At 47.5% G+C, this 23,650-nt stretch overlaps 1 protein-coding gene across 6 annotated transcripts in view; it reads left to right on the top strand.

The window, feature by feature from the left end:
• The first annotated feature begins 780 nt into the window (after positions 1-780).
• TRIO (trio Rho guanine nucleotide exchange factor) overlaps positions 781-23,650 on the top strand; it is a 496,865-nt gene continuing 473,995 nt past the window's right edge. For 4 of the 6 annotated variants that reach the window (XR_015869672.1, XR_015869673.1, XM_088445727.1 and 1 more), the window contains exon 1: positions 782-1,300. Coding sequence is in view for 4 of the 6 variants with exons in the window: in XM_088445727.1 (XP_088301853.1) it covers positions 1,150-1,300 (151 nt within the window). In the remaining 2 variants the exon portion in view is untranslated. Of the gene's footprint in view, positions 1,301-23,650 lie in introns of all 6 variants that reach the window. The other 2 variants (XM_088445730.1, XM_088445729.1) reach the window with 2 other exon arrangements.

Here is a 23,650-nt window from a genome sequence, read left to right as displayed (position 1 = left end):
ATTTGCATACCCAGCCCGTTGGCTGCGAAATTGTGCTGCATTGCGACGGGGTCTGAGTCAGGCCCTAAGTACTAGGGAAGGGTTAAGATTAGGCAAGGGACAGTTTTATACACTAGGTGGAGGGTTAGACACAAATTACAAAAAAATTAATAATATGACGACCATTTGAACCTGTCGACCTTTGTCCTTGTTGACCTATCGCATGTCGACCATTTGGTGTTGACCTATTGACTGTCGAACTCTAGATTGTCGCTTTATCATACCGCACCCCATAAAGATGGTAAACTATAAAAAATGTGCATATGGGAACGATAAAAAATGTGCATATGGGAACGTGTTTCTCAGATCTTACTCTGATGGAGTGTTTGTCATTTTAACATATGTTTCCAATATTTGTAAAATGCAACATCTGATTTGCCTTCTATATGGGTCCCACACTGGCATCTGATGGAGTCGGGGAAATCCCTTAAATTTGCACAAGGTGACATGGCCATGTATCGGGAACCACAGTACAGCATAGGATATGGGGCATAGCACTTAACGTATAACGGACAGAAGTAGCAATAAAGCTGGTAAGAGCGGAGTCACGATGACAAAGAAAGACGTAGTAGTGCTGCTGTCCTAGATACTGTTTTGCTGACTGCCTGCCTCTGCTTGTGCCTGTGACTAGGGTGAAGGGATTGGGAATCGGTGGTGTATGTGTGATTTCTCTCGCGAGACTCCGGGGTCCCCCCCTCCCGGCACATACACTCATGTACATAGAGTAACCAAAGCTCCCCCAACAGCAGCCGCCTGACTCCGCCCCCCTATTCGCCGCAGCCACCGCCTGTGAGTGTGGGCGCCGCCGCCGCCGCCGCCGTGTTTACCGGAGCAGTGATTTGTCTCATGTTGCCGTCACTGTTGTGTCAGAGATAACCGCTGCGTGCCGCTCCCGCCGTGCCTGTGCAACGGGCAGGCAGCTCCACATTTGCATTGTGTTCCATTTATTCTGTCACCGTATTATTATACCGGCTCCGTGTTAGCGGGTTTATTTATCGCGTGTTACGAGCAGCATGTTGTGAGGATGCGATGGCGCCCTGAGAACCGGTACCGGGAGGACAAAGGCGGTGTGTACGTTGTGTGGGAGGATAATACGCTGCAGGCTCCAGCATGAACAGCTCCGGCATCAGCATCAGCAGCAGCGTCACCGCCACATGCACCATGGCCACAGCCGCAGGCAGCAGCGATGGCATCTGCACCGGAGAGGGGGTGGAGGATGCGGCTAAGGACTCGGCAGACATCGCTGCCTTCTACAGATCTGGTGAGCGCTCGGGGAGGGGCGGACGTACACCCAGCAATGGCTACTGTCATGGTGGCCGGGGAGCGGGGGGGACCTGTTCATCCACTCATTTACTCTGCTGAGTCTGTTCTCGGTTCTATGGGGCATGCCTTGTGCTGCTGTGCTATATACTGGGTATTATTGTTCTGTTAGGCTGCCACCGTCACATGGGCTCCATGTTACCGCAGCTGTGGTTGTGATCTGTACTGTTACATGGATACAGAGGCTTCTTCTCCACAAATCAGGGCCCGAATTGTTATGGCGTTCCTCACAGAAAGGTGCATGGCTGTCATGATGTCATGGATGAGACCACACAATACATTACACAGCACTGAGTTCCTGCTCACAAAGAAAGTCAATAATAAAAATCATTTTGTTATATTGGTTACTGTAATAATTTTGTATTTGCAACAATGTTTTAGCTGAAAGTGAAACAACACAATAATGTTTACATTAGCAACCACTGTCTGATAAGTGCCACAATGCTGGGAGATCACTCAGCAAAGCCTGTTACTGTGGAATGTGTGCAGCACATGTACAGATGCCTTTTATAGAAACAAGCCTTCTACTGCTCAGCTGTTTGAAATCCTTAGAAGTCTGCATTGCCTTGTAATCTTCTTGCATATTTTGCTTCTTTTGATAAAAATATTTCCTTGTGGTGTTGTTTTGTACGATATAAAACGGTCAGAAGATAATGTTTCTCGCTTGTTGAAGAAGAAACAAACCACCAATATGAATTTATTGTGGTTTTAGGAGATTGTTCTCTAAGTTTTACAAGTGAGCATGGAATGATACAGGAAGGATGTTTTAATCAAAATAGCAGATGTTACTATTATTTGAGCAAATTTGCCATGTTGTGTGACACATATTGTTGTCCTCCACTTCCTGATGTCTTGGCTATACCGGGCAAAAGGGCTGGGATATGAATTTGTGCATCTCCTTTTCAGTGTTTGGAGTTTGCCTCAAAGTATTAATTTATATTCTTTATACATCAGTATCAATTCTAATCTAATATCCTTCTGTTGTTCGTCTGCTTCATCTCCTGTTCCTCACTATTCACCGATTTTGAGTTTTTGTGTTAGGATTTATTTTTGGCATTATGGAGATTTATCAAAGCTTGGAGAGAGATAGAGAGTACCAACGGATCATCTCCTAACTGTCATTTTTCAAATACAACCTTCAAAATTGCAGTAAGAAGCTGATTGGATAATACTTTATTTATCTCCAAGGTTTGATAAATCTCCCCCTATGTTATCTGACAAGCCATGGAATTTAACAATTTGCTGCTTATTTTCTCAATATGACATTACTTGTTTTGTAAATGGTGTAATAGGTACAAAATCCCCAAAAAACTAGTTTAGACGAAAGTATCAAACTATTTTTTAAAAAGTTCAGATTAGTACATATGACAGTGTAGATGTCTAAAATATCCTTCTTGAAACCAGCAAATATATTTATTAGGTTCTTGAATTTTGTAACCATAGCTGTTGATCTGGTGGTCTGTAGACTAAATATTTTGCACCAAAGCTCATTCCTGTTAATCCCACATCTTAATCCAGGTTGATGTAGCCCTGCTGGAAATGGGTCAGACAGAAGACTTTTGATGTTATTTAAATAAAAATGCACAGGAAATAAAATGGAGACTTTAATGTAAACCAACATTCGTGATTATGAAAGTACTATTTATTAGATGCTGCTTAAAACTGACGTTACTTTAGCATTGTGTCATATTAGTTTTGTATGGTTTGTTCACTGATGACATTAATGTCTCAACATTTTTAATCCAATCAAAGTGCAATTTTTAATCAAACTTCAGGTTACAAATAAAGACAGTCATAACTTTATCACTATTTTAACAATGTTTTTTTTTTGGTTTAGCTATTAACCTTTATAGTAGGTGCTGCCGACATGATTTGATAAGTTTTTGCTTTGCATTATTGCAAACTAGCTGAAGTACCCGGCGTTTCCCGAGTTTAAATCTTCAAGTTATTAAATTAGGCATCCCATACCAATTGCCACCCCTCTGAAGTTTTCATCCAAATCCATCCAGTGGAAGCCCAGGACAGGCTGTCTGGGTCAAAGTTCTGCCCAGCGTGCACCAGCCGCTCTGCCCAGTTCTGCCCAGCGGACAGCCGCTCGCGAGTGGGTCTGAATCAGGGCCTTTGTCCTTCAGCTTTCAGAAAAAGCTCTTTCCTGACTGTAGTCTGTTTGCTCTTTCTGTTTAAATTTGTTCAGGCACTTCCTGTAGCTACAGTCTAAAATATCTGAAGAATATCTAAATAAAACCCCAAAGCAAAATAAAAAACAGAGGAAGATTTTATGTTGTATTAAAATACTTTGACATGGGAGAGGATTCAGGAGACCACGTGTCTCCCCTGTCGTTTATACAGTATAAACCAATCTGGCCTGGCGGCTATTTCTGGGAAAAAAAAATTCATAGAAATATAGAGCATGTGCAGAGGAGTACAAATACTCTGGCACCAAACTTATTGGTCTCCCTCCTGTCAGTTGTTTTCTGGATCTACCCCTGCTTGGAATTACCTGCTTAAAGTAAAGGTCTGTGCTTATTAAGGATTCGCTAAGAAACCATGAAAAAAGACTTAGGGCACCTTTGTATCAAGCTGTTTACATAAAGTCATGTAGAAACTGCAGTTTCTGCATAATTTTATGCATTGTACCTATGTACTAATGACCCAATGCAGGATATTTCACAGAAATCCCTGGCAAAGTGCTAATTAGCACTGCAGGTCATGGTCCCCATTATTATCAATACGGACGCCTTTTACAAACATGAAAGACTTCTACAATTTGCCAGCGATCTAACTCACAGGAAGAGCGATTACCACAGGGGCGTATCTATAATGGGTGCAGGGCACACAGGCCCCTGGGTCCAGGGGGGCCCCGCACCGCACACCCTGCACCCATAGTATTACTTACCTCTGGAGTCCCACGTCAGCGCGGGGGTCGACGCTGTAAAGACTGGAAAATGGCCGCCGCGGCCATTTTTCCGTCGTATGCGCAGTACAGGGAAAATGGCCGTGGCAGCTCAGTGCGCTGCCGGCCGCCAGACAGGAGGGGGCCCGTGTCGGAGACTGCACACTGGCCCCCTCCTCTCTAGAAATGCTCTTGGTTACTGCAACCGTCCCTGCGAGTTCCTCTTTGGACATAGCAGGTATAGTTGAATTAAAAATGAAAATATTCCCTGCGATATGAATTCTTAATAGTCCCGGCAGTTCCACGATTATTAGTACATAGAACCCATAGATTCACTTGCCCTTCAAATGGACATGTAGATCAGGCCTTGACAGAGATCTTTTAAGTTTTTAGGAGCCAAAAAAAAAAAAAAACCTTATGAAAAAATGCATCAGTTGGACTACATGTTTACATGGCACACCATGCTTAAAATTGGTTGTCTCCGTATTTTAAGTTAATAGTGCCCTCTGAGGTGTTAGCTGTGTGCACAACATCCATGTAAAATATTATGTCAACACAATTATAGTTACAAAGGAGCTTATCTAAAAAGTGTATATATCCTATTTTGTTTGTGTTACCAATTGGATTTGGAAAGATGTAGGCTGTATGTAGCTCGATCCTGTCTGAATGTAAAGATTAAAAAACAAATCTTAAAAACAGGAGAACATGATAGATCTGGTATATAATCACTGGAAGTTAGAGAAAAATGTACTTATATCAGGGCTTGACAAATATTTCTAAAAGCTAGGAGAACCAAAATATATGAACACTTGTATAGACCACCATACAAGTCTCTTCAATGCCCCTCAGACTTCTCCAAATGCCATCAGACCACCACACATGCCCCTTTCCAGCACCCAATTTATAGTATGCTACACTGTGGTGACTTCACTTTAGAGTATGCCACACAACAGAGCTCCCAATTAATGATAATAATAGGGGGAAGATTTAAAATCAGTTACTCACCAGCTATTGTCTGTGATAACCAGGATCTCCTAATTTTTATAGCAGTCTCTTCACTTAAAGTAAGGATCAGGTTTAAAAGGGTTGGGGACTGTGATCTCAGCGTAAAGGTAACCATTGTACTGAGAGCGCATTAGTGAGTTCCGCACTGCTGTAGCAAGAGATTTAAAATTGCTGGTGAACAGTGTAAACCCTCTCCTCCAATCCAGAAAGCTATCTAAAGTTGTAATTCTGCTGATATTATTATTATTTATTATTATTACATTTTATTTATAGGGCACCACAAGTAGTCCGCAGCGTCGTACATACAGTAAAGGGTACACAGAACATTACAATACAGTAACCAAAATATAAGCAGAACACAAGTAACAATTAGCAACACAATTCTCCATACACAGTACAGCTCTGAAGGTGAAGGTTGTCATAGAAGTGCTAGAGAAGAAGGCTGTGAGACAGTGGGGAGGAGGACCCTGCTCCTAGGCGCTTACAATCTTATATCAGAAGTTGCTTTTCTGACATTAGCCATAATGCACAGTGTATAATAACAGAAAGAAGGAGGAACTTACTCTTATTACAAAATATAAACTTTTAGATTTTGAGTGACCATATAATATTAAAATAATGTACTACTAAGTAACTATTCACATTGAGAAAATAAACATGTGGCCCTGCAGTGGTGCTCTGGAACTCAGTGTGAAGTCCAAATTCCACAGCAGTGGTCAATGGGATACCGGAGGCTTTGGGAAGGGGTGTAAACAGGCAGCCGCACTCAGACTGATTTCGGGTCCGAAAACCTTAATAAGACTTGGCATGAGGTGGATTTTTTCCCTCCAGGTAACACACTGCAAAACACATTACTACACTGACACAGAGGGTACACAGCACCTGGGGCCGATGGTCATTCCAAAACCCGTTGGGCCCACTCCTGATGTCAGGAGTGCTGTACAACGTTTGCTTGTCAGCTGAAATTGTGCTTCAATTGTAGTGTGTTGACATCTACTTGCACATATGCAATCAGACACAATAACTAAACAATGTAACATAGTGATAATAATGTTGGTACTGTTCGTGTGATTGTGTATCCAGGCCACTTATCTTATAGTATTGCACTTTTACACTAATGTTTTAGTGTGTAATGTCTGATGAAACCACAGTCTTTATACAAGTTCAGATATTAGCAAACCGTAATATGAACAGTCTCTTTTTTTAAGTAGTGCCTAATTTCATTGCATAGGCTTAATCTTGTGAATTAAAATGTGTCTGTCTCCAGATGGATATCTCCCTCTTAAATGCTAATGCTGCAGGAGGTGTCTACAGAAACGCCTCCTGTCAGCATCTGCGATCCCAGCTCTACGACCACCATTCATGGTTGCGATGTTCTCTGGCATCGGCCAGCTGAGTAAGCCTCAGCTTACACAGGCTAGCCTGCTCCTGGCTGCCTGTGAGGCCAGGAAGTGGCCTCAGCACTCCCAGAAAATGGGGGCAAGACTCTCCTGTTTCCGTGAACGCAAACTGTCCCCGTCCCCAAATGCTTCTGACTGTCAGTCAGGCAGAGGCTTGGGGGAACTTTGTCTGAGATCGTAGGATCCATTCTGCACATGTGCAGAATGGGTCCTGTGCAAACACAGACTCCAAAACATCGGAGATGTCCGCTGACCATCGGGTTAGCGTACTTCTCTGAATCAATGCTGTGAGGCAGTAATGCTAACCATTAGACCGACCAGCATTCTTACTTCGTTACCACGGTGGTGAAAATGTTTTATATAGTACATATTTGCTTTTTCCCCCCACATCTTTATGATGTGGAGCCGCTGTCCCTGCTATGGGGATAGGGTATCGCCAAGCTGTCGATATCGATAGCTGCAGCTGGCGGAATGGTCAGGCGAACTAACATTCATACATTGCCCTGTCTGTAAAGAATAATAAAACTGTTTATAACTAATATAGAATAGTGATGCTAGTAAAATTGTTGCAATATGATTGAATACTTTGTCTAGCAATTGAATAGTTAACCAATATTTTACCACTTTTAAAGTTACAAAGGGTTTGAACTTGAAAATCTAGTGTTCATTCTAGCACCCTGCACCTGTAACAACCTGTGCAATTCCTCTTTCTTACCTGGAGAGCAGAGTTACACCCAGACAGGAAAGAGGAACTGCACAGTTTGTGACAGGTGCAGGGTGCTAGAATGAACACAAATATTTTAATAGGTTGTAGGCCCAGCTCACATGTACTGTAATATGGTTTTGTAAATATTTGGAGAGACAAATGGCTGCCAGTCTTAATTTTGCCTATTACATTTGGGCCTACATGTAAGGTCACATTTAAATTGTAAACTGTACCTGCAGTCCAGGTTATACAACATGACTGGAAAATCATGAAGATGTTTGCAGTTTCTAGAAGTTTCAGAGCAGTTGAATAATCGGGGAGGATGTTAAAGAAGTTCATATACAGTCAGGTGCATAAATATTGGGACATTGACAGAGTTTTCATATTTTGGCCTCTATTCACCACCACAGTGGCTTTGAAATGAAACAAACAAGACGTTCTTTAACTGCAGACTTTCAGATTTAATTTGAGGGTAATTACATCCAAATCAGGTGAACAGTGTAGGAATTACAACAGTTTCTATATGTGCCTCCCACTTTTTAAGGGGCCAAAAGTAATGGGACTATCAACTCAAAAGCTATTTCATGGACAGGTGTGGGACAAACTAAACAATCCTAAATCTAACTTTCACTTTTTAATACTTTGTTGCAAATCCTTTGCAGGCAATTACAGCCTGAAGTCTGGAACGCATAGACATCACCAGACGCTGGGTTTCATCCCTGGTGATACTCTGCTAGGCCTCTACTGCAAATGTCTTCAGTTCCTGCTTGTTCTTGGGGCATTTTCCCTTCAGCTTTGTCTTCATCAAGTGAAATGCATGCTCAATTAGATTCAGGTCAGGTCATTGACTTCGCTATTGCATAACATTCCACTTTTCAGCATTAAAAAAATCTTTGGTTGATTTTGCAGTATGCTTCGGGTCATTGTCCATCTGCACTGTGAAGCACTGTCCAATGAGTTCTGAAGCATTGGACTGAATATGAGCATATAATATTGCCCGAAACACTTCAGAATTAATTCTGCTGCTTTTGTCAGCAGTCACATCATCAATAAATACAAGGGAACCAGTTCCATTGGCAGCCATACATGCCCACGCCATGACACTACCACCACCATGTTTCACTGATGAGGTGGTATGTTTTGGATCATGAGCAGTTCCTTTCCTTCTCCGTACTCTTCTCTTCCCATCACTCTGGTACAAGTTGATCTTTGTCTCATCTGTCCATAGGATGTTGCTCCAGAACTGTAATGGCTTTTTTAGATGTCGTTTGGCAAACTCTAATCTGGTCTTCCTGTTTTTGTGGCTCACCAATGGTTTACATCTTGTGGTGAACCCTCTATATTCACTCTTGTGAAGTCTTCTCTTGATTGTTGACTTTGACACATATACATCTACCTCCTGGAGAGTGTTCTTGATTTGGCCAACTGTTGTGAAGGGGTTTTTCTTCACCAGGGAAATAATTCCTCTGTCATCCACCACAGTTGTTTTCCGTGGTCTTCCGGGTCTTTTGGTGTTGCTGAGCTCTCCGGTGCATTCTTTCTTCTTAAGAATGTTCCAAACAGTTGATTTGGCCACACCTAATGTTTTTGCCATCTCTCTAATGGGTTTGTTTTGATTTTTCAGCCCAATGATGGCTTGCTTCACTGATAGTGACAGCTCTTTGTATCTCATATTGAGAGTCGACAGCAACTGATTCCAAATGCAAATGTCACACCTAGAATCAACTCCAGACCTTTTACCTGCTTAATTGATAATGAAATAACGAGGGAATAGCCCACACCTGTCCATGAAATAGCTTTTGAGTTGATAGTCCCATTATTTTTGGGCCCTTAAAAAGTGGGAGGCAAATATAAAAACCGTTGTAATTCCTACACCGTTCACCTGATTTGGATGTAATTACCCTCAAATTAAATCTGAAAGTCTGCAGTTAAAGAACATCTTGTTTGTTTCATTTCAAAGCCATAGTGGTGGTGAATAGAGGCCAAAATATGAAAATTCTGTCAATGTCCCAATATTTATGCACCTGACTGTATATACAGTGCAGTCTTCCTGAATCCTACAGGGAAAGAGAGACTTTTAATTGCTGCCATTGAAGTTAGACCAGAAACAGAATTCACTTTGGGGTTTGCTTAAATATAATTAATACCCCTTTCAGACATCTCGAGAATGCCGAGAATTTGGCCAAATTCCCGGGTAGCCGCGTATGTCTGATAGGTACCTACCCGGGAACACGTTCCCGGGTAGCTGCCCCTTCAATCGACCAGGGTTTTAAATTACCCTGCTCGTGTCTGAATGGTGCTACTCCCGGGCTGCACCAAGCAGCTTTTGCATAGCGTTAGCAGCGCAGAGCTTCCTATAGGAGCATCAGCGCTGAGCATCATCACCCCCCGCGCCGGTGGCTGCGTCAGGTGATGATGCGGGCAGAGGATGGCACAGTGGGGAAGGGTCTTACCTTGTGTCGGAACTCCCGGGCGATCTTCCTCTCAATGATGCTGCAGGTGACAGTGGCTGCTAATCCCGGGATCCTCGTTCTGTTCAGGTAACAGCCGCTGCCCTCATGGAAGCAACTTTCTCATTGGTCAGACGGGAGAAGCTCTCTGTTACCACTGCACTGATTGGCCAGTAACCCCTTCCCTGCTGTACACATCATCTTCCCCACTCCTGGCTCATTGTATTTCTGCTCCGCCCTCTCCAGCTGCTGTCAGTCAGGTGCTTCACCTGGCATCTAATTGAATTTGCTGATATTGCTATTAAATAATCAAATAATAATAAAAAATGCTGCATTTTGATTGGTCGGCTACCGGCAGCCCTATGATGACATTGATGACATCATCAGGCTAGGAGGAGCAGACGGCACAGGAGCGGCAAGTAAGCAGAAAAAAGCGGCTTATGTCTGAAAGGGGTCTACCTGGGAATTTCCCGGGTAGACACTGTAGTGTGAAAGGGGGGTCTCGACCAAGTACCCGGGAATTTGCACAGGAGCAATTCCCGGGTCTGTGCAGGAAATTTCCCGGGTTGTATGTCTGAAAGGGGTATAATTTATGAAAACTTAGAAAGGAACTAAGATCAGGATAAAGAGCAGATACACTAAAAAAGTCTACCTTCCTCCCGTCAACTGCTCTGGCTCCCATAAGATCTTAAAATGGACCTTCGTTTCGTTCCTGTCGTGCGCCACATTCCTTTCGTGGTAGAGCCAGAAGTACTCCCACGCAACTTAGACGTGGCAGAGGTAGAAGTTGCCCATACACTGTTGCACGTAGACCAGAGCCTAAACCTGCGGAGAAACAGGTGGCATGACGGTCTTCCGTCCCACCTGGGACCTCCTGCAGTGGGAGCCCACTTGCAAAACTTTCAACAAGTTTGGAACCAAACCTCTACAGAACCTTGGATCCGCAGACTAATTTCCCTAGGGTACCGAATAGACTTCGAAGTCCCCCCTCCACCTTGGTTCTTCACTACAAGTCTGCCAATACCTGCAGACAAGGCCAGGGTTCTACAGGAGGCTATCCAGTCTCCAGTAGTATCATCTGTGCTAGTTCCGGTTCCGGAACATCAACGAGGTATGGAGTTTTACTCAAACCTGTTTGTAGTACCCAAACCGGATGGCTCGGTCAGGCCCATCTTAAACCTCAAGTCCTTGAACCTGTATCTGAAGATGTATCATTTCAAAATGGAGTCTCTGCAGTCAGTCATTGCAAGCTTGAAACCAGGGAGTTCCTATTATCCCTGGATATCAAGAATGCCTATCTCCATGTTCCCATTTGGGAACCACACCAGCCCTTTCTGCGTTTTGCCATATTGAAGATCATTTTCCGTTTCGGGCATTGCCGTTCGGGTTATTCTCGGCTCCCCGCATCTGCACCAAACTCATGACCGAAGGAGAGCGATCATGACTGACATCAGGAGTGAACATAGGGCCTGATTCAGACCCGCTCGCAAGCGGGTCGATGGTGGCCCAGTGCGCATGCGCACGACGGAGCCGGCTCCGTCGTGCGCATGCGCGAGACCCGGACAGCGACAGCCGAGCTGTCGCTCCGGGTCTCGCACCAAAGGGGGCGTGCTGTCGATGTTGAGTGACAGGACGCCCGCTTTGGTGGGCGGGCCGGTGGCTCGGCTGCCAGATGGAGGCGTTCCCATGGGAACGCCTGCCGTCTGGGTCCGGCCCCACTGACATCACAAGAGATGTCAGTGGGAGTGATTTTGGCTCTGATAGAGCCAAAATCATTCCAGGGCTTGCGGTCACCGAGACCCTACCGCAGGGTCTCGTCGCAAGCCCGATGGTCGCGAAGTTCTTTACCATCGCGACCATCTTTTTGGCTGCTCGCATATGCTGTGGGTGGTCACCCACAGCTATGCGAGCGGCCAGGAGGCCGCTCCATTTTTAGGTAGGAGGGCACTGATTCAGAGCGAGCGGTCTGGTCAGGGCGTCCGGCTCTGAATCAGGCCCTCAGATCCTCCGGTGGGCCGAGAACCAGTCTGTAATCCCGTCGGCGGTATTCATCCAGGGTGTGGTCAACTGGGAAGCAGATTACCTAAGCCACCAAGATATCCATCCTGGGGAATGGAAGCTTCATCCAGACGTGTTCAACGCGCTGATACGTCGATGGGGGATATCCTCAGGTGGACCTCATGGCATCACAATTGAATCGTCTGCTCCCAGTAAACGTGTCAAGAACTCGAGATCCGCAGGCAGAATCAGTAGACGCTCTGACAAATCCATGGATCTACGACTTTGTTTACTTTTTTCCTCCGATTCTGCTTCTTCCTCGTCTTCTAAAAAGGATAAAACACGAGTCAGCCTCTGTCATTCTCGTAGCTATGAACTGTTGGTTTTTGGACCTTCGGTCCCTATTGTCAGACGAATCGTGTCCCCTTCATCTGCACCCGGATCTTCTACAGCAGGGTCCTTTCGTACACCCCAACTTAGCGCAACTGCATTTAACGGGGTGGCTCTTGAAACTGGTATCCTAAGACGCAGAGGCATCCCAGACGCGGTTATTTCCTCCATGCTACGCGCCAGGAAGCCAGTTTCGGCTGCGCATTATAGCATCTGGCGTTCTTATATCTCATGGTGTTCCAATCGGGGTCTTCCATCTAGGACTATTCAGTTGTCCCGGTTTCTGCTTTTCCTTCAGACGGGTCTGGATTCTGGCCTTCGTCTTGGAACTTTAAAGGTGCAGGTTTCTGCCCTTTCCATTTTCTTTCAACGGAAATTGGCCCTCATTCCTGAGGTGCAGACGTTTCTTCAGGGGGTCTTGCATGTGCAGCCTCCTTTTGTACCTTCGATAGCTCCCTGGGACTTAAAGTTTAGTACTTCTGTTTCTTCAGTCGCCCGTGTTTGAACCTTTGGAAGAGGTTGATCTTAAGTGTCTGTCTTGGAAGACGGTCCTCCTCCTGGCTGTCGCTTCGGCTCATAGAGTTTCGGAAATTGGGTGCTCTGTCCTATAAGCCACTTCACCTTGTGTTTCATGCTAATATAGTGGAACTCCGGACGGTAGCCGCCTTCCTTCCCAAGGTTGTGTCGGCTTTCCATATCAATCAGCCTATTGTGGTACCGTCGTTGGTGGAGGACTCTGGTGGTTCTTCTACCTTGGATGTGGTTAGACCTCCATAAGTCTGAGTCGTTTTTTGTCCTCTATGATGCTGTTCGGAGGGGTTGGCCAGTGTCTAAGCAGACTTTGGCACTTTGGATCCGGCTGACTATTCATCAGGCTTATGTTATTGCCGACCATCGGCCTCCTTCATCCATTTTGGCTCATTCCACACGTTCTCTGAGTGCGTCATGGGCGGCCGGTAGGGGAGCCTCCATGTCACAATTGTGCCGTGCAGCCACTTGGTCTTCAGTTCACACGTTCGTCAAGTTTTACAAATTGATACGTTCGCTTCTTCAGCAACCCGTTTTGGCCGTCTTGTTCTGCAGGTGCTGCAGAGCACTCCCGCCCGTGGGGAAAACTTTGGGACGTCCCCAGCGTGAGCACCTGCAGTGTCCCCTAGTGCAGAGGTTCCCAATCACGGTCCTCAAGGCTCCCCAACAGTTCATGTTTTAGAGATCTCCATGGTTGAGCATTGGTGACTTAATTAGTATCTCAGTCAATTTGATTTAACCACCTGTGCTTAACCATGGACATCACTAAAACCTAAACTGTTGGGGAGCCTTGAGGACCGTGTTTGGGAACCTCTGCACTAGTGGATGAAAGAGAAAATGGGAATTTGGTACTACCGGTAAATTCTCTTCTCTGATTCCACTGGGGACACTGGACGCCCACCTCTGCGCTCTTAGCCTGCCTGTTCAGCTTGTTCCGTATGTTGTTTGATTTGGTTATTGCGTGTTGTTCTCCTTTTTACTCCGCTTGTTCTCCATCTCCTCTCTGTTTCATTTTCTAAACTGAGGTCTGATGGGGCATGGAGGGGGAGGAGCTTCACACTTCTAAATTATTTAAAGTTGCAGCTCCAGTTATCTACGCCTCTATACCCCCACTGTAAGCACCTCCAGTGTCCCCTGTGGAATCAGAGAAAAGGATTTACTGGTAGGTACCAAAATCCCATTTTTTGGGCACGCTATTTTGGGCACCGACGCAGCTTTAATTTGTTTTGTTTTTTTGGCGCCCATTAATTGTCGCGCCCTGTTAGATCGGGTTTAGCAGCGTAAACGGCTAAACCAGTCTAAAATCCCGAACTTAACCAAAAACCAGGACTTATCGCACATACCTGCTTGCCACTTCAGGAGGGTGCATGAAGAAATGTGTGCTTCCAAAGCTATTTGTCCCGAAACAGAGCATCGATTTTAATTGCTCCATTGGTCATCCATTAGGAAAGTGCTGCGATAAAAACAATTGAATCACCACCATAGCATTGGGAAGTTAATGTTAGAGATAAAATCTACTGAATATCCCACATAACCAAGTGCTTAATTATATATAACTGGTTACTGCAAAGAAATGAAAAGATTGCTAGAGAATGTGAGATATTAAGTGGACTATTCATGATGGTAATTATTGGACCCCGACAATTAACATTCTAACTCGCCGTGGACACGCAATTCATCATTGCTCCGGCGCAGAGACAGCTGATGTGAAATCAGCTGTCCCCCACTTTGTGAATCGTTTCACTGCTCCTTTTGGGGCAGTGACGCTAGTGCGCATGTGTGACCTACAGATCACGCATGCGCACAAGAGCCCCGACGTCCGGCAGAAGGAGCTGGACAGGGGCGGAGAGATCTGAAAGGATTCCTCTTCGCAACCCGGGACGGTTACGAACCCAGAGCGGAAGCAAACGCCATTTGAAGATGGAGAATGCTCCTGCACTCAAGCTCCGAAAATATATTTTCGGAGCTTGGTGAATTCTGTCCCCATACTAGTGTATGGGGACAGCGGGCCATACCGGGAAAGGAAGGTAAGCAGGAGATATCACAGATATCTCCTGCTTTACCTTCTTGATGAATGGCCCGAACACTTAATTTTTACAATTGCAGGTGAAAAATATATATGCCGTTCCTCCACATCACAAATGTGCTCTATTAGATGCAGATCTGGTGACTGGAGGCTATTGGAGTACACTGAACACGGTCCCATTCGCTGAGTGAGCATGAGCTGATGTGTTACATGGCACATTATGATGACAGAAGTAGCAATTTGAAGATGGGTAGACTTTGTCCATATAGGGATGCACATGGTCGGCAATAATACTAATGTACGTTTTGGCTTTTAAATTAAGCACTGTGCTCTGGCGGTATTAAGAGGAAGCAGTCGGGAAGCCGGCGCAATGCCGACCGCTGGCTTCCCGACTGCTTAATCCCGGCAAGGTACAAATGATAGGCATCGAAATCCTGACGCCTGTCATTAGACCTACGCCGAGAGCCTGTCATCCGGCTTACCGATCGAAGGTGAGCTGGACGCGAACAGCCGCGTGGGGGGGGGGCGCAAGAGAGGGGGTGTTAGGTTAGGGGCTCCCGGGGGGGGGGACTTGGGGTTAGGCACCCTCCCCCCTGCCTTGAGGTTAGGGTTAGGCTAGGGGAAGGGGGGGGTTGCGCACTTAGAGGGGAGCTAGGGTTAGGTACTTGGGGTGGGGGGGGGGGGAGGTTAGGCACCCCTAAAGGAGGATTAGTGTTAGGGGGTGGAATTAGGTTAGTGTATACTTACCTTATGGACGATCAGGATTTCCTCCTCTGTCAGGCTGCCGCTGTCGGGATTAGAACCATACTGATTCCGTATTAAGTGCCTAATGTGTACCAAGGAAAAATTCCCTACACCAGTGGTTCTCAATCTCTGTCCTCAGGACCCCACACAGGCCATGTTTTCCAGGTCACCCAGCAAGTGCACAGGTGTAGTCATTGCTCACTGGCACAGTTTATAAGATCCACAGGTGGAACTAATTGTTTCACCTGTGATTCATTGAAGAGACCTGGAAAACATGCACTGTTTGGGATCTTGAGGATCAAGTTTGAGAACCTGTGCCCTACACCATTACCCCACCATAAGCATTAATAGTTGACATAAGGCATGATATATTATAAGGACACAGTCGTGCCCTTATATTAAGGCTGCATCTATAAAAACGGATTTCTCCATAGAGAATTCCGAAGGGGGGGGGGGGGGGGCAGGGTGTTCAAGGGGCTACACCTCAAAAGCTATAGGAGGTACAGATCGGAAATTTGGCATGGCCTGGTAGAACTGTCGCTCGGTGCTGCATGCCAAATTTCAGGGCATAAACTTAAAAAATGAGGACATGGGAGTAAGCTCCAACTGTCACTTTTTTCTGATATTCTCAATTAGAACAACTTTTCTGCTATAGTCTATGGGTTTTTTTTGGGAAGGCAAAACTGAGGGTAGAGGTGGAATTTGTTTTATTAGGTAGCTAATGTGCCAGGGTACATGCTTTTGGGGTTCAGGTAAATTAGAAAGTGACAGTTTTTAAACTATTACCTTTTCAACTTGTTGCATAGCCGCAGTAGGAGCTTTCAGCAGGTGTAGTGGCTTCACTTGGGTGCAGCAAGATGGCCGTCGTTTGCGGGCGGTAGTGGGCAAAGCAGCGGCGGGGACACGGATGCGGTGGTGGGGACCACGGCGGCGGGTCGCGGTTGTTGGCGGGGGACGCGGGTGTCGGCACGGGTGTCGGCGGTGGATGGTCCAGCGGCGGTCAGGGCGTTGGCGGCGGGCCTGGACCGGAGAGGACTCAGACCCTGCCAACTATTATGCCGAATACGGCAGCGGCGTCCATTTCAAATATGGCACCTCAGCGCTATTTTTGAAATTCAAAGATGGCCGCCGCTAGCCAATCACTGCTCGCGGCGGCCATCTTTGAATTTTGAAATGGGCGCCGCTGCCATACTCGGCAGAATGGCTGGCGGGGACTAGATCCTCTCGGATCCAGGCCCGCTGCCGACACCCAGACAGGCGCCGGTCCCGCGGCTGCCGCCGCCGATGACGTCAAAGATGGCCGCCGCGAGCCAATCACCACTCGTGACTTCATTGGAGGCGGCGACACCTGCAGATGACCATAGAAGCGAAGACGCCGAAGCCCTGGCGAATTGGTGCCCGCCAGGCAAAGATGCCTAAGTCTTAGGGTGGTGGCGGCCATGCAAAAGAGCTTAAAGGCCGCCGTCCCACAGGTGAAGACCTGTAAAATAAAATATTACAATATTAAAGTGTTTTTTGTGTTAATTTAATATTTTTTTTACAGGTGGACTACAGGCGGCAGTGGGCCCTAATGCCCAGCATGCTGGTACTTGTGGTTTTCCAAGTACCAGTATGCAGTCAGACGTGCTGAGACCTATAGTTCACCTGCAAAAGAAAATATTCTTTAAAATGCACCACACAATCAATTCAGCACCCACCGCCCAATACTGCTTTTGCTGTGGAACTAAAGGTACCAGCAAGCCCGTAATGCCCCGCATGCTGATACTTGTGGTTCTCCAAGTACCGGCATGCAGGGGAGGCTTGCTGGGAACTGTAGTTCCACAGCAAAAGCCAATATTTATATTTTCAAATGCACCACACCTTACCGGGGAGCTGGAGAGACCAGCTGTAGAATGAAGATGATGGGAAGCCCTGGATGTGCGGCGTCCGTGCAAAAGAGCTTACTGGCCACCGCGCTCCAGGTGAAGATGCTGCAGAAGCCCTGGATGTGTGGCGGCCGCGCAAAAGAGATTACTGGCCGTCGCACTCCAGGTCAAGGTCCCGGTAAATAAAAGATTTAGAAGACTGTATCTGTGTGTTTTATTTGAATATTTCTTTTGCAGGGGTACTATAGGTGCCAGCAGGCACCTTACTACCCCGCCTGCTGGTACTTGTGGTTCTCAAGTACCAGCATGCGGGGATGCCTGCTGGGACCTGTAGTACTATTGCAGAAGACAATATTTATATTTTCTTATGTACCACACTATACATAATCAACCCGGAACCCACCGCCCAGGGGTGCTGGGGATAGCCCTGGGCTATCAGCCTGGGCCTGGGGTGCCCTGAGGAGGGGGACCTCTTTATTGGGGGGTCCCCAACTCCCCAGGGATCCCCGGCCTTAGCTGACTAGCTGTCAGGGGTGATGCTACGGCTGGGGGGCCCGGTGAAAGGGCTCTCCTGGCTGTGGCATCACCCCCCCGATAAATGGAGTTCAGTGCTGGTTTTGGGACATACAGGGGGAGCCCTATGCATTTTTTTCCCCCTGTATTTCCAGAACCAGGACCAGCTCAGAGCCCTGTGCTGGTTGCACTAAATACGGGAACCCCTACATCATTTGTCCCCCGTATTTTGGCAACCTGGATAGGTTCTCAAAAGCCTGGTGCAGGTTGTGCTTTATACAGGGGACCCCTACGTCGTTTGTCCCCTGTATTTAGCACAACTAGTACTGGGGCTCCAAAGCCCGGGCCTGGTTGTTTCTGGGGGGAGGAGGCTATGCTTTATTTATTTTTTAACACATTCAACTTTTAACATAGATGCGTAGATCTCGCTGCTGCATTCGTCCATCTGTGACTTAATTGATTTGATTTTCCCAGGTGTATACGCACTACCAGTGAGCCCCTCTCCCACTGATGCCCCCTTTGCACTGCACCGCTGCCACTGCTCTGCACCACTGCTGCTGCCACTACCCGACACGCCTACATCCGTCTCGCACTCTGCACCTCCCAAACCAACCTCCTGTGTGCTGTCCCCTCTTCTACCTGCACTAGAGTACCATTTTATTGCCCTTCTCCCCTGCAGGTGGCCTGGTTTGCTCTTCCAAACCCTGATAGTTACCGTATATACTCGAGTATAAGTCGACCCAAATATAAGCCGACCCGATTATAAGCCGAGGTACCTAATTTTACTACAAAAAACTGGGAAAACTTATTGACTCGAGTATAAGCCTACGGTGGGAAATGCAGCAGCTACTGGTAGTAATCCCCCCCCCCCTCCCTGGTAGTGCCCCCAGTAGTAATATCCCCTCCCTGGTAGTGCCCCCAGTAGTAATATCCCCTCCCTGGTAGTGCCCCCAGTAGTAATATCCCCCCCTGGTAGAGCCCCCAGTAGTAGCCCCCCCCCAGTAGAGAGAGACCCCGCTCCTGGTCCCTACGCTGCTACCGGCTCCTCCGGCCGCTTTGCATTATGGGAGAGGTCATTACATCATGACGTCTCTCTCCCATTACCCACTGCGGGAGCCGGAAGATGGCTCCCGCAGTGGGAGCAGCAGCAGCCGATGAGAGTCTGACAGACTCTCATCAGCTGCTAATTACAACAAACACACAGCTGCCGTTGCCGGCGGCTGTGTGTTTGGCACTGTGTAGTGCTGACCGAACTCCGTACGGTCAGTGCTACACACGCGGTGCAGCTGTGTCACAGAGACACAGTCTGCACCGCGGCCCGATGGTCCTGGAGTATCACTCGAGTATAAGCCGAAGGGGGCTTTCTCTTTCATCCAGTAGGGGACACTGGAGGTGCTTACGCTGGGGTATAGAGGCGTGGATAACTGGAGCCGGCACTTTAAATAATTTAGAAGTGTGAAGCTCCTCCCCCTCTATGCCCCATCAGCCCTCAGTTTAGAAAATGTGCCTACGGAGCTGGTCACAACCTGCTGTACTCCAGCAATATATTTATTTTATTTTCAAACATCTTTTACATTCCTATAGGTACCCTTCGCCACTTATCTAAAAGGTGGGGTCTGGGTACCTGGCGCCCTGGTGTTTTAGCAAACACCAGTAAGGAGTGCACAGGGCTCATTACAAGAGCTCCTGACAACTCCTTATCGCCACAGCAGGTCTTCACAACAAGAAGAGAAGACTCTGCTGACCTGCCGAGAGAAGCCTCTCCGGGGACACGCAGTGAGTAGCAAGCTGCGCATCCCCCGGCTCCTGCCCGGCGCTGACACAGCATACTGCGCTGTGTGCATAGCACTGTTAGACAGCGCTACAAGGTCCCGCTGTCAGCGCTGCCCTGCGCTGTGTTAGGGAAAACACAGCGCTACACGCAGCTGCTTGTTTCTCCCCTCTCCCCATTGAACACGCGGGTAGCGCGGAGTAGAGTGGGGGGGATGGACATAGCAGCCATAATGGAGCCCTTAGGGCATGAAGAAGGGGCGGGGCCTAATTAGCGCGGGCTCTCTATATGCGGCAAGCGCCTGTAAATAAACAGCGTGGCTGCCGTTTATTAACTCTTAAATGCCTGCATCTCTCCCTTATACAGGAAGAGTGCAGCAGAACTGAAGGCTGGATTCTTTGGCTCCCCATTCCTGGCTACAGCAGCTGCCAGTTAAGCAGAGGCTGTGCATAATACACTGGGGGTGCAGGGAATCTGATCTGTGGGAAGGGAGTGGGGTTTGCTCCTCCTCTGTGTCCCAAGCCAGCCTTCTGCTTTTCTTTACTTCTGTATATACTCTGTGTGTGGTGACTGTGTGTATCCATGTCAAACAGAACAAAAGCGTCTCAAAAGATGTTTGTTCTAGGTGTAACAACAAACTATCCAAGCCGCATGCTGCTGGGTCCACATTATGTGATGCTTGTATAGCAATTGATCCACCTGTGGCTAATACTGCCTCACCTGCGCCTACATGGGCCGCTGACATGGTAGGAGTAATGACGGATTTAACGTCTGAGTTAGCTGAGGCACGTAAGTCTCAGCCTCTATGGGTTGCTGGGCTAACCAGGTCTCTAGACACCCTTGTACAGGTAATGGGTACAGCTGTGTCCGTACCCTCCACTTCCTTACAGGGACCGACACAAAAGCGTCCTTTATCAACTATTCTCCAGTCAGAAGAGTCTGATGAGGAATTCCTCGCTAGGGAGGATACTGAGGAAGGGGAATTGGAGGAAGCATTACAGGACGATACCCCTCTAGAGTTAGAATCCACCTCTCCTGGGGTGGAATCTTTAATTTTGGCGGTAAGAAAAATCCTTAACTTACCTGAGGATATTATTCCTGCATCCCAGGAGTGTGAATTATTTCATGAACAACCAAAGAGTTCGGCGGTTTTTCCGTTCTCACTGCATCTTCAACAGCAGCTCTCAGTGGCCTGGAAGCAACCGGATTAACGGTTCCAAATTCCGCGCTGGTTTCCTTCTAGCTACCCTTTTCCATCATCCAGGAGATGTCTGTCTCCCGTCTTCTAAAAAAAACAGCACTCCCAGTACCGGGAGCTACAGTACTAAAAGATCCTTCGGATCGTAAATTGGAGACAACGCTAAGATCTATTTATACCGCAGCGGGTGCTCAACTTAGGCCCACCCTTGTTACTGCTTGGATTAACAAAGCGGTGGTTTGCTGGGCTGACCAGTTGATTACAGGTTTGGACTCGGGTACTTCTAGAGCAGAGTTACGCTTACTAGCTGAACACATCCGTGAGTCTGCAGTTTTCCTGGGAGAAGCGTCAAAAGATATCAGTCAGATTAGTGCTCGCCTATCTGCTTCTGCTATTTCGGGCCGCAGAGCCCTCTGGTTGCGCGCCTGGCATGCGGACGCAGAATCCAAGCGTGCGGTGGAGGGTTTACTATTCAATGGCAACATGCTGTTTGGCCCGGAATTAGACAAATGGATATCCCAGGCCACGGGGGGTAAGTCTTCCTTCCTCCCGTCAACTGCATCGGCTCCCAGACGATCTTACACTGGACCTTCCTTTCATTCCTTTCATGCGCCACATTCCTTTCGTGGTAGAGCCAGAGGTGCTCCCTCCCAAGCAAGAGGCGGCAGAGGTAGAGGTCGCCCACACTCTGTTGCACGTAGACAGGAGCCTAAGCCAGTTGAAAAACAGGTGGCATGATGGTCTACCGTCCCACCTGGGACCACCTACAGTGGGAGGCCGCCTGCAAAGATTTCAACAAGTTTGGAACCAGACATCTCCAGAGCCGTGGATCTGCAGACTAATCTCCCTGGGGTAGCGAATAGAGTTCGAGGTCCCCCCTCCACCTCGGTTCTTCACTACAAGTCTGCCAATACCTGCAGACAAGGCCAGGTTTCTACAGGAGGCTATCCAGTCTCTAGTAGTATCATCTGTGCTAGTCCCAGTTCCAGAACATCAACGAGGTATGGGGTTTTACTCGAACCTGTTTGTAGTACCCAAACCGGATGGATCGGTCAGGCCCATCTTGAACCTCAAGTCATTGAACCTGTATCTGAAGATGTATCGGTTCAAAATGGAGTCTCTGCAGTCCGTTATTGCGAGCTTGGAACCAGTAGAGTTCCTATTATCCATGGATATCAAGGATGCTTATCTCCACGTTCCCATTTGGGAACCACACCAAGCCTTTCTGCGTTTCGCCATATTGAAGGATCATTATCAGTTTTGGGCATTGCCGTTCGGGTTATCCTCTGCTCCCTGCATCTTCACCAAACTCATGTCAGTCATGATTGCTCTCCTTCGGTCATCGGGAGTGAACATAGGCCCTCATTCAGAGCCGCTCGCTATTTGCTGTCGTTCGTTTTCTAAAAAGGGGTGGCTATTCAAATGAACCGTTCGCACTTTACGGTCTGTTCACGCCTCTAAGTCTGAACGAGCGAGCAAAACATGCGAACGTAAATTTGGAAAATACGCCCCCTGGCCGCTCGCACCATACGTCATGTCCGCTATTTATTAGATTAATCGAGTACAACGACCAGCGTATGAACTGCTCGCTATTCTTGTGGTTGGTTTTTTCAACCACTATTTTGCAAGCAGTTCTGACTTAAAAAAAACCAAGTGACGTGGTCAATGACGCTGGTGGATTATTTATGCACTCCCTTAAAACGCCCGTTTTGACCTTTAAGCACGCCTGCGATCTGATTTCCACTCCCCGTTTTCAAGCACCTTCCCCTGTTACCACCCACATACGCCTCATTCTGTCACTCAAATTAGCAGGCATTCGCTATTTTGCGAGCACATGAATTTCGACCGCACTGACTGGTTCGCGCATGCGTATAACGATCCGTACGCATGCGCAGTTGGGCAAACATCGCTCGGAGCGAACGAGCTGCCGCTTACGAGTGGCTCTGAATCAGGCCCATAATCCCTTATTTGGATGACCTGTTACTCAAGGCGCAGTCGGTATCTCTTCTTACAAAGTCATGCCTTACTGACATATCAGACTCTAATCCAACACGGTTGGATAATAAACTTCAAGAAATCAAATCTCAATCCGTCCCAGAAGCTCCTGTTTCTGGGCATGATCTTAGATACGTCATCACAGAGGATCTTCCTTCCAGTAGACAAGGCCCGGGGTATCCGTTTTTTAGTTCAGCTGGTCCTCAGACCAAAGAGATGGTAGCAGCCTTCGAGGCAATACAGTTCGGGCGGTTCCACTCCAGGGTGTTTCAGCTGGACCTACTAACACAGGGGTCAGGGTCTCACCTGCTCCTACATCGCCAGATCCGTCTGAGCCCAGCTACCAGAGTGGCCCTTCTCTGGTGGACACAATCCAACAATCTTCTTGCGGGCCGGAGATTCAGAGTGTGGGACTGGATCATCGTAACAACGGATGCCAGCCTTCGAGGATGGGGAGCTGTAGTCCTCGATTATCATTTACAGGGTCGATGGTCCCCTCTAGAACAAAAGTGGCCCATAAATGTGTTGGAACTCAGAGCGATCTACAATGCTCTGAAAGAAGCAACAGAGTTTCTAAGAACTCGTCCGGTAAGCGTTCAGTCCGACAACGCGACGGCGGTCGCGTACATCAACCGCCACGGCGGGACTCTGAGTCGCATGGCCATGCGAGAAGTAACAGTAATCCTGTCGGCGGTATTCATCCCGGGTGTGGACAACTGGGAAGCAGATTACCTAAGCCGACAGGATATCCACCCCGGGGAATGGAAGCTTCATCCAGACGTGTTCAACGCGCTGATACGTCGATGGGG

Source organism: Taudactylus pleione, unplaced genomic scaffold, assembly GCF_031769625.1.
Source record: "Taudactylus pleione unplaced genomic scaffold, aTauple2 ptg000386l, whole genome shotgun sequence".
Classification (NCBI taxonomy): Eukaryota; Metazoa; Chordata; class Amphibia; order Anura; family Myobatrachidae; genus Taudactylus; species Taudactylus pleione.
The sequence above is the reverse complement of the archived record's forward strand: the minus strand, read 5'-3'. Positions and strand labels throughout refer to the sequence as shown.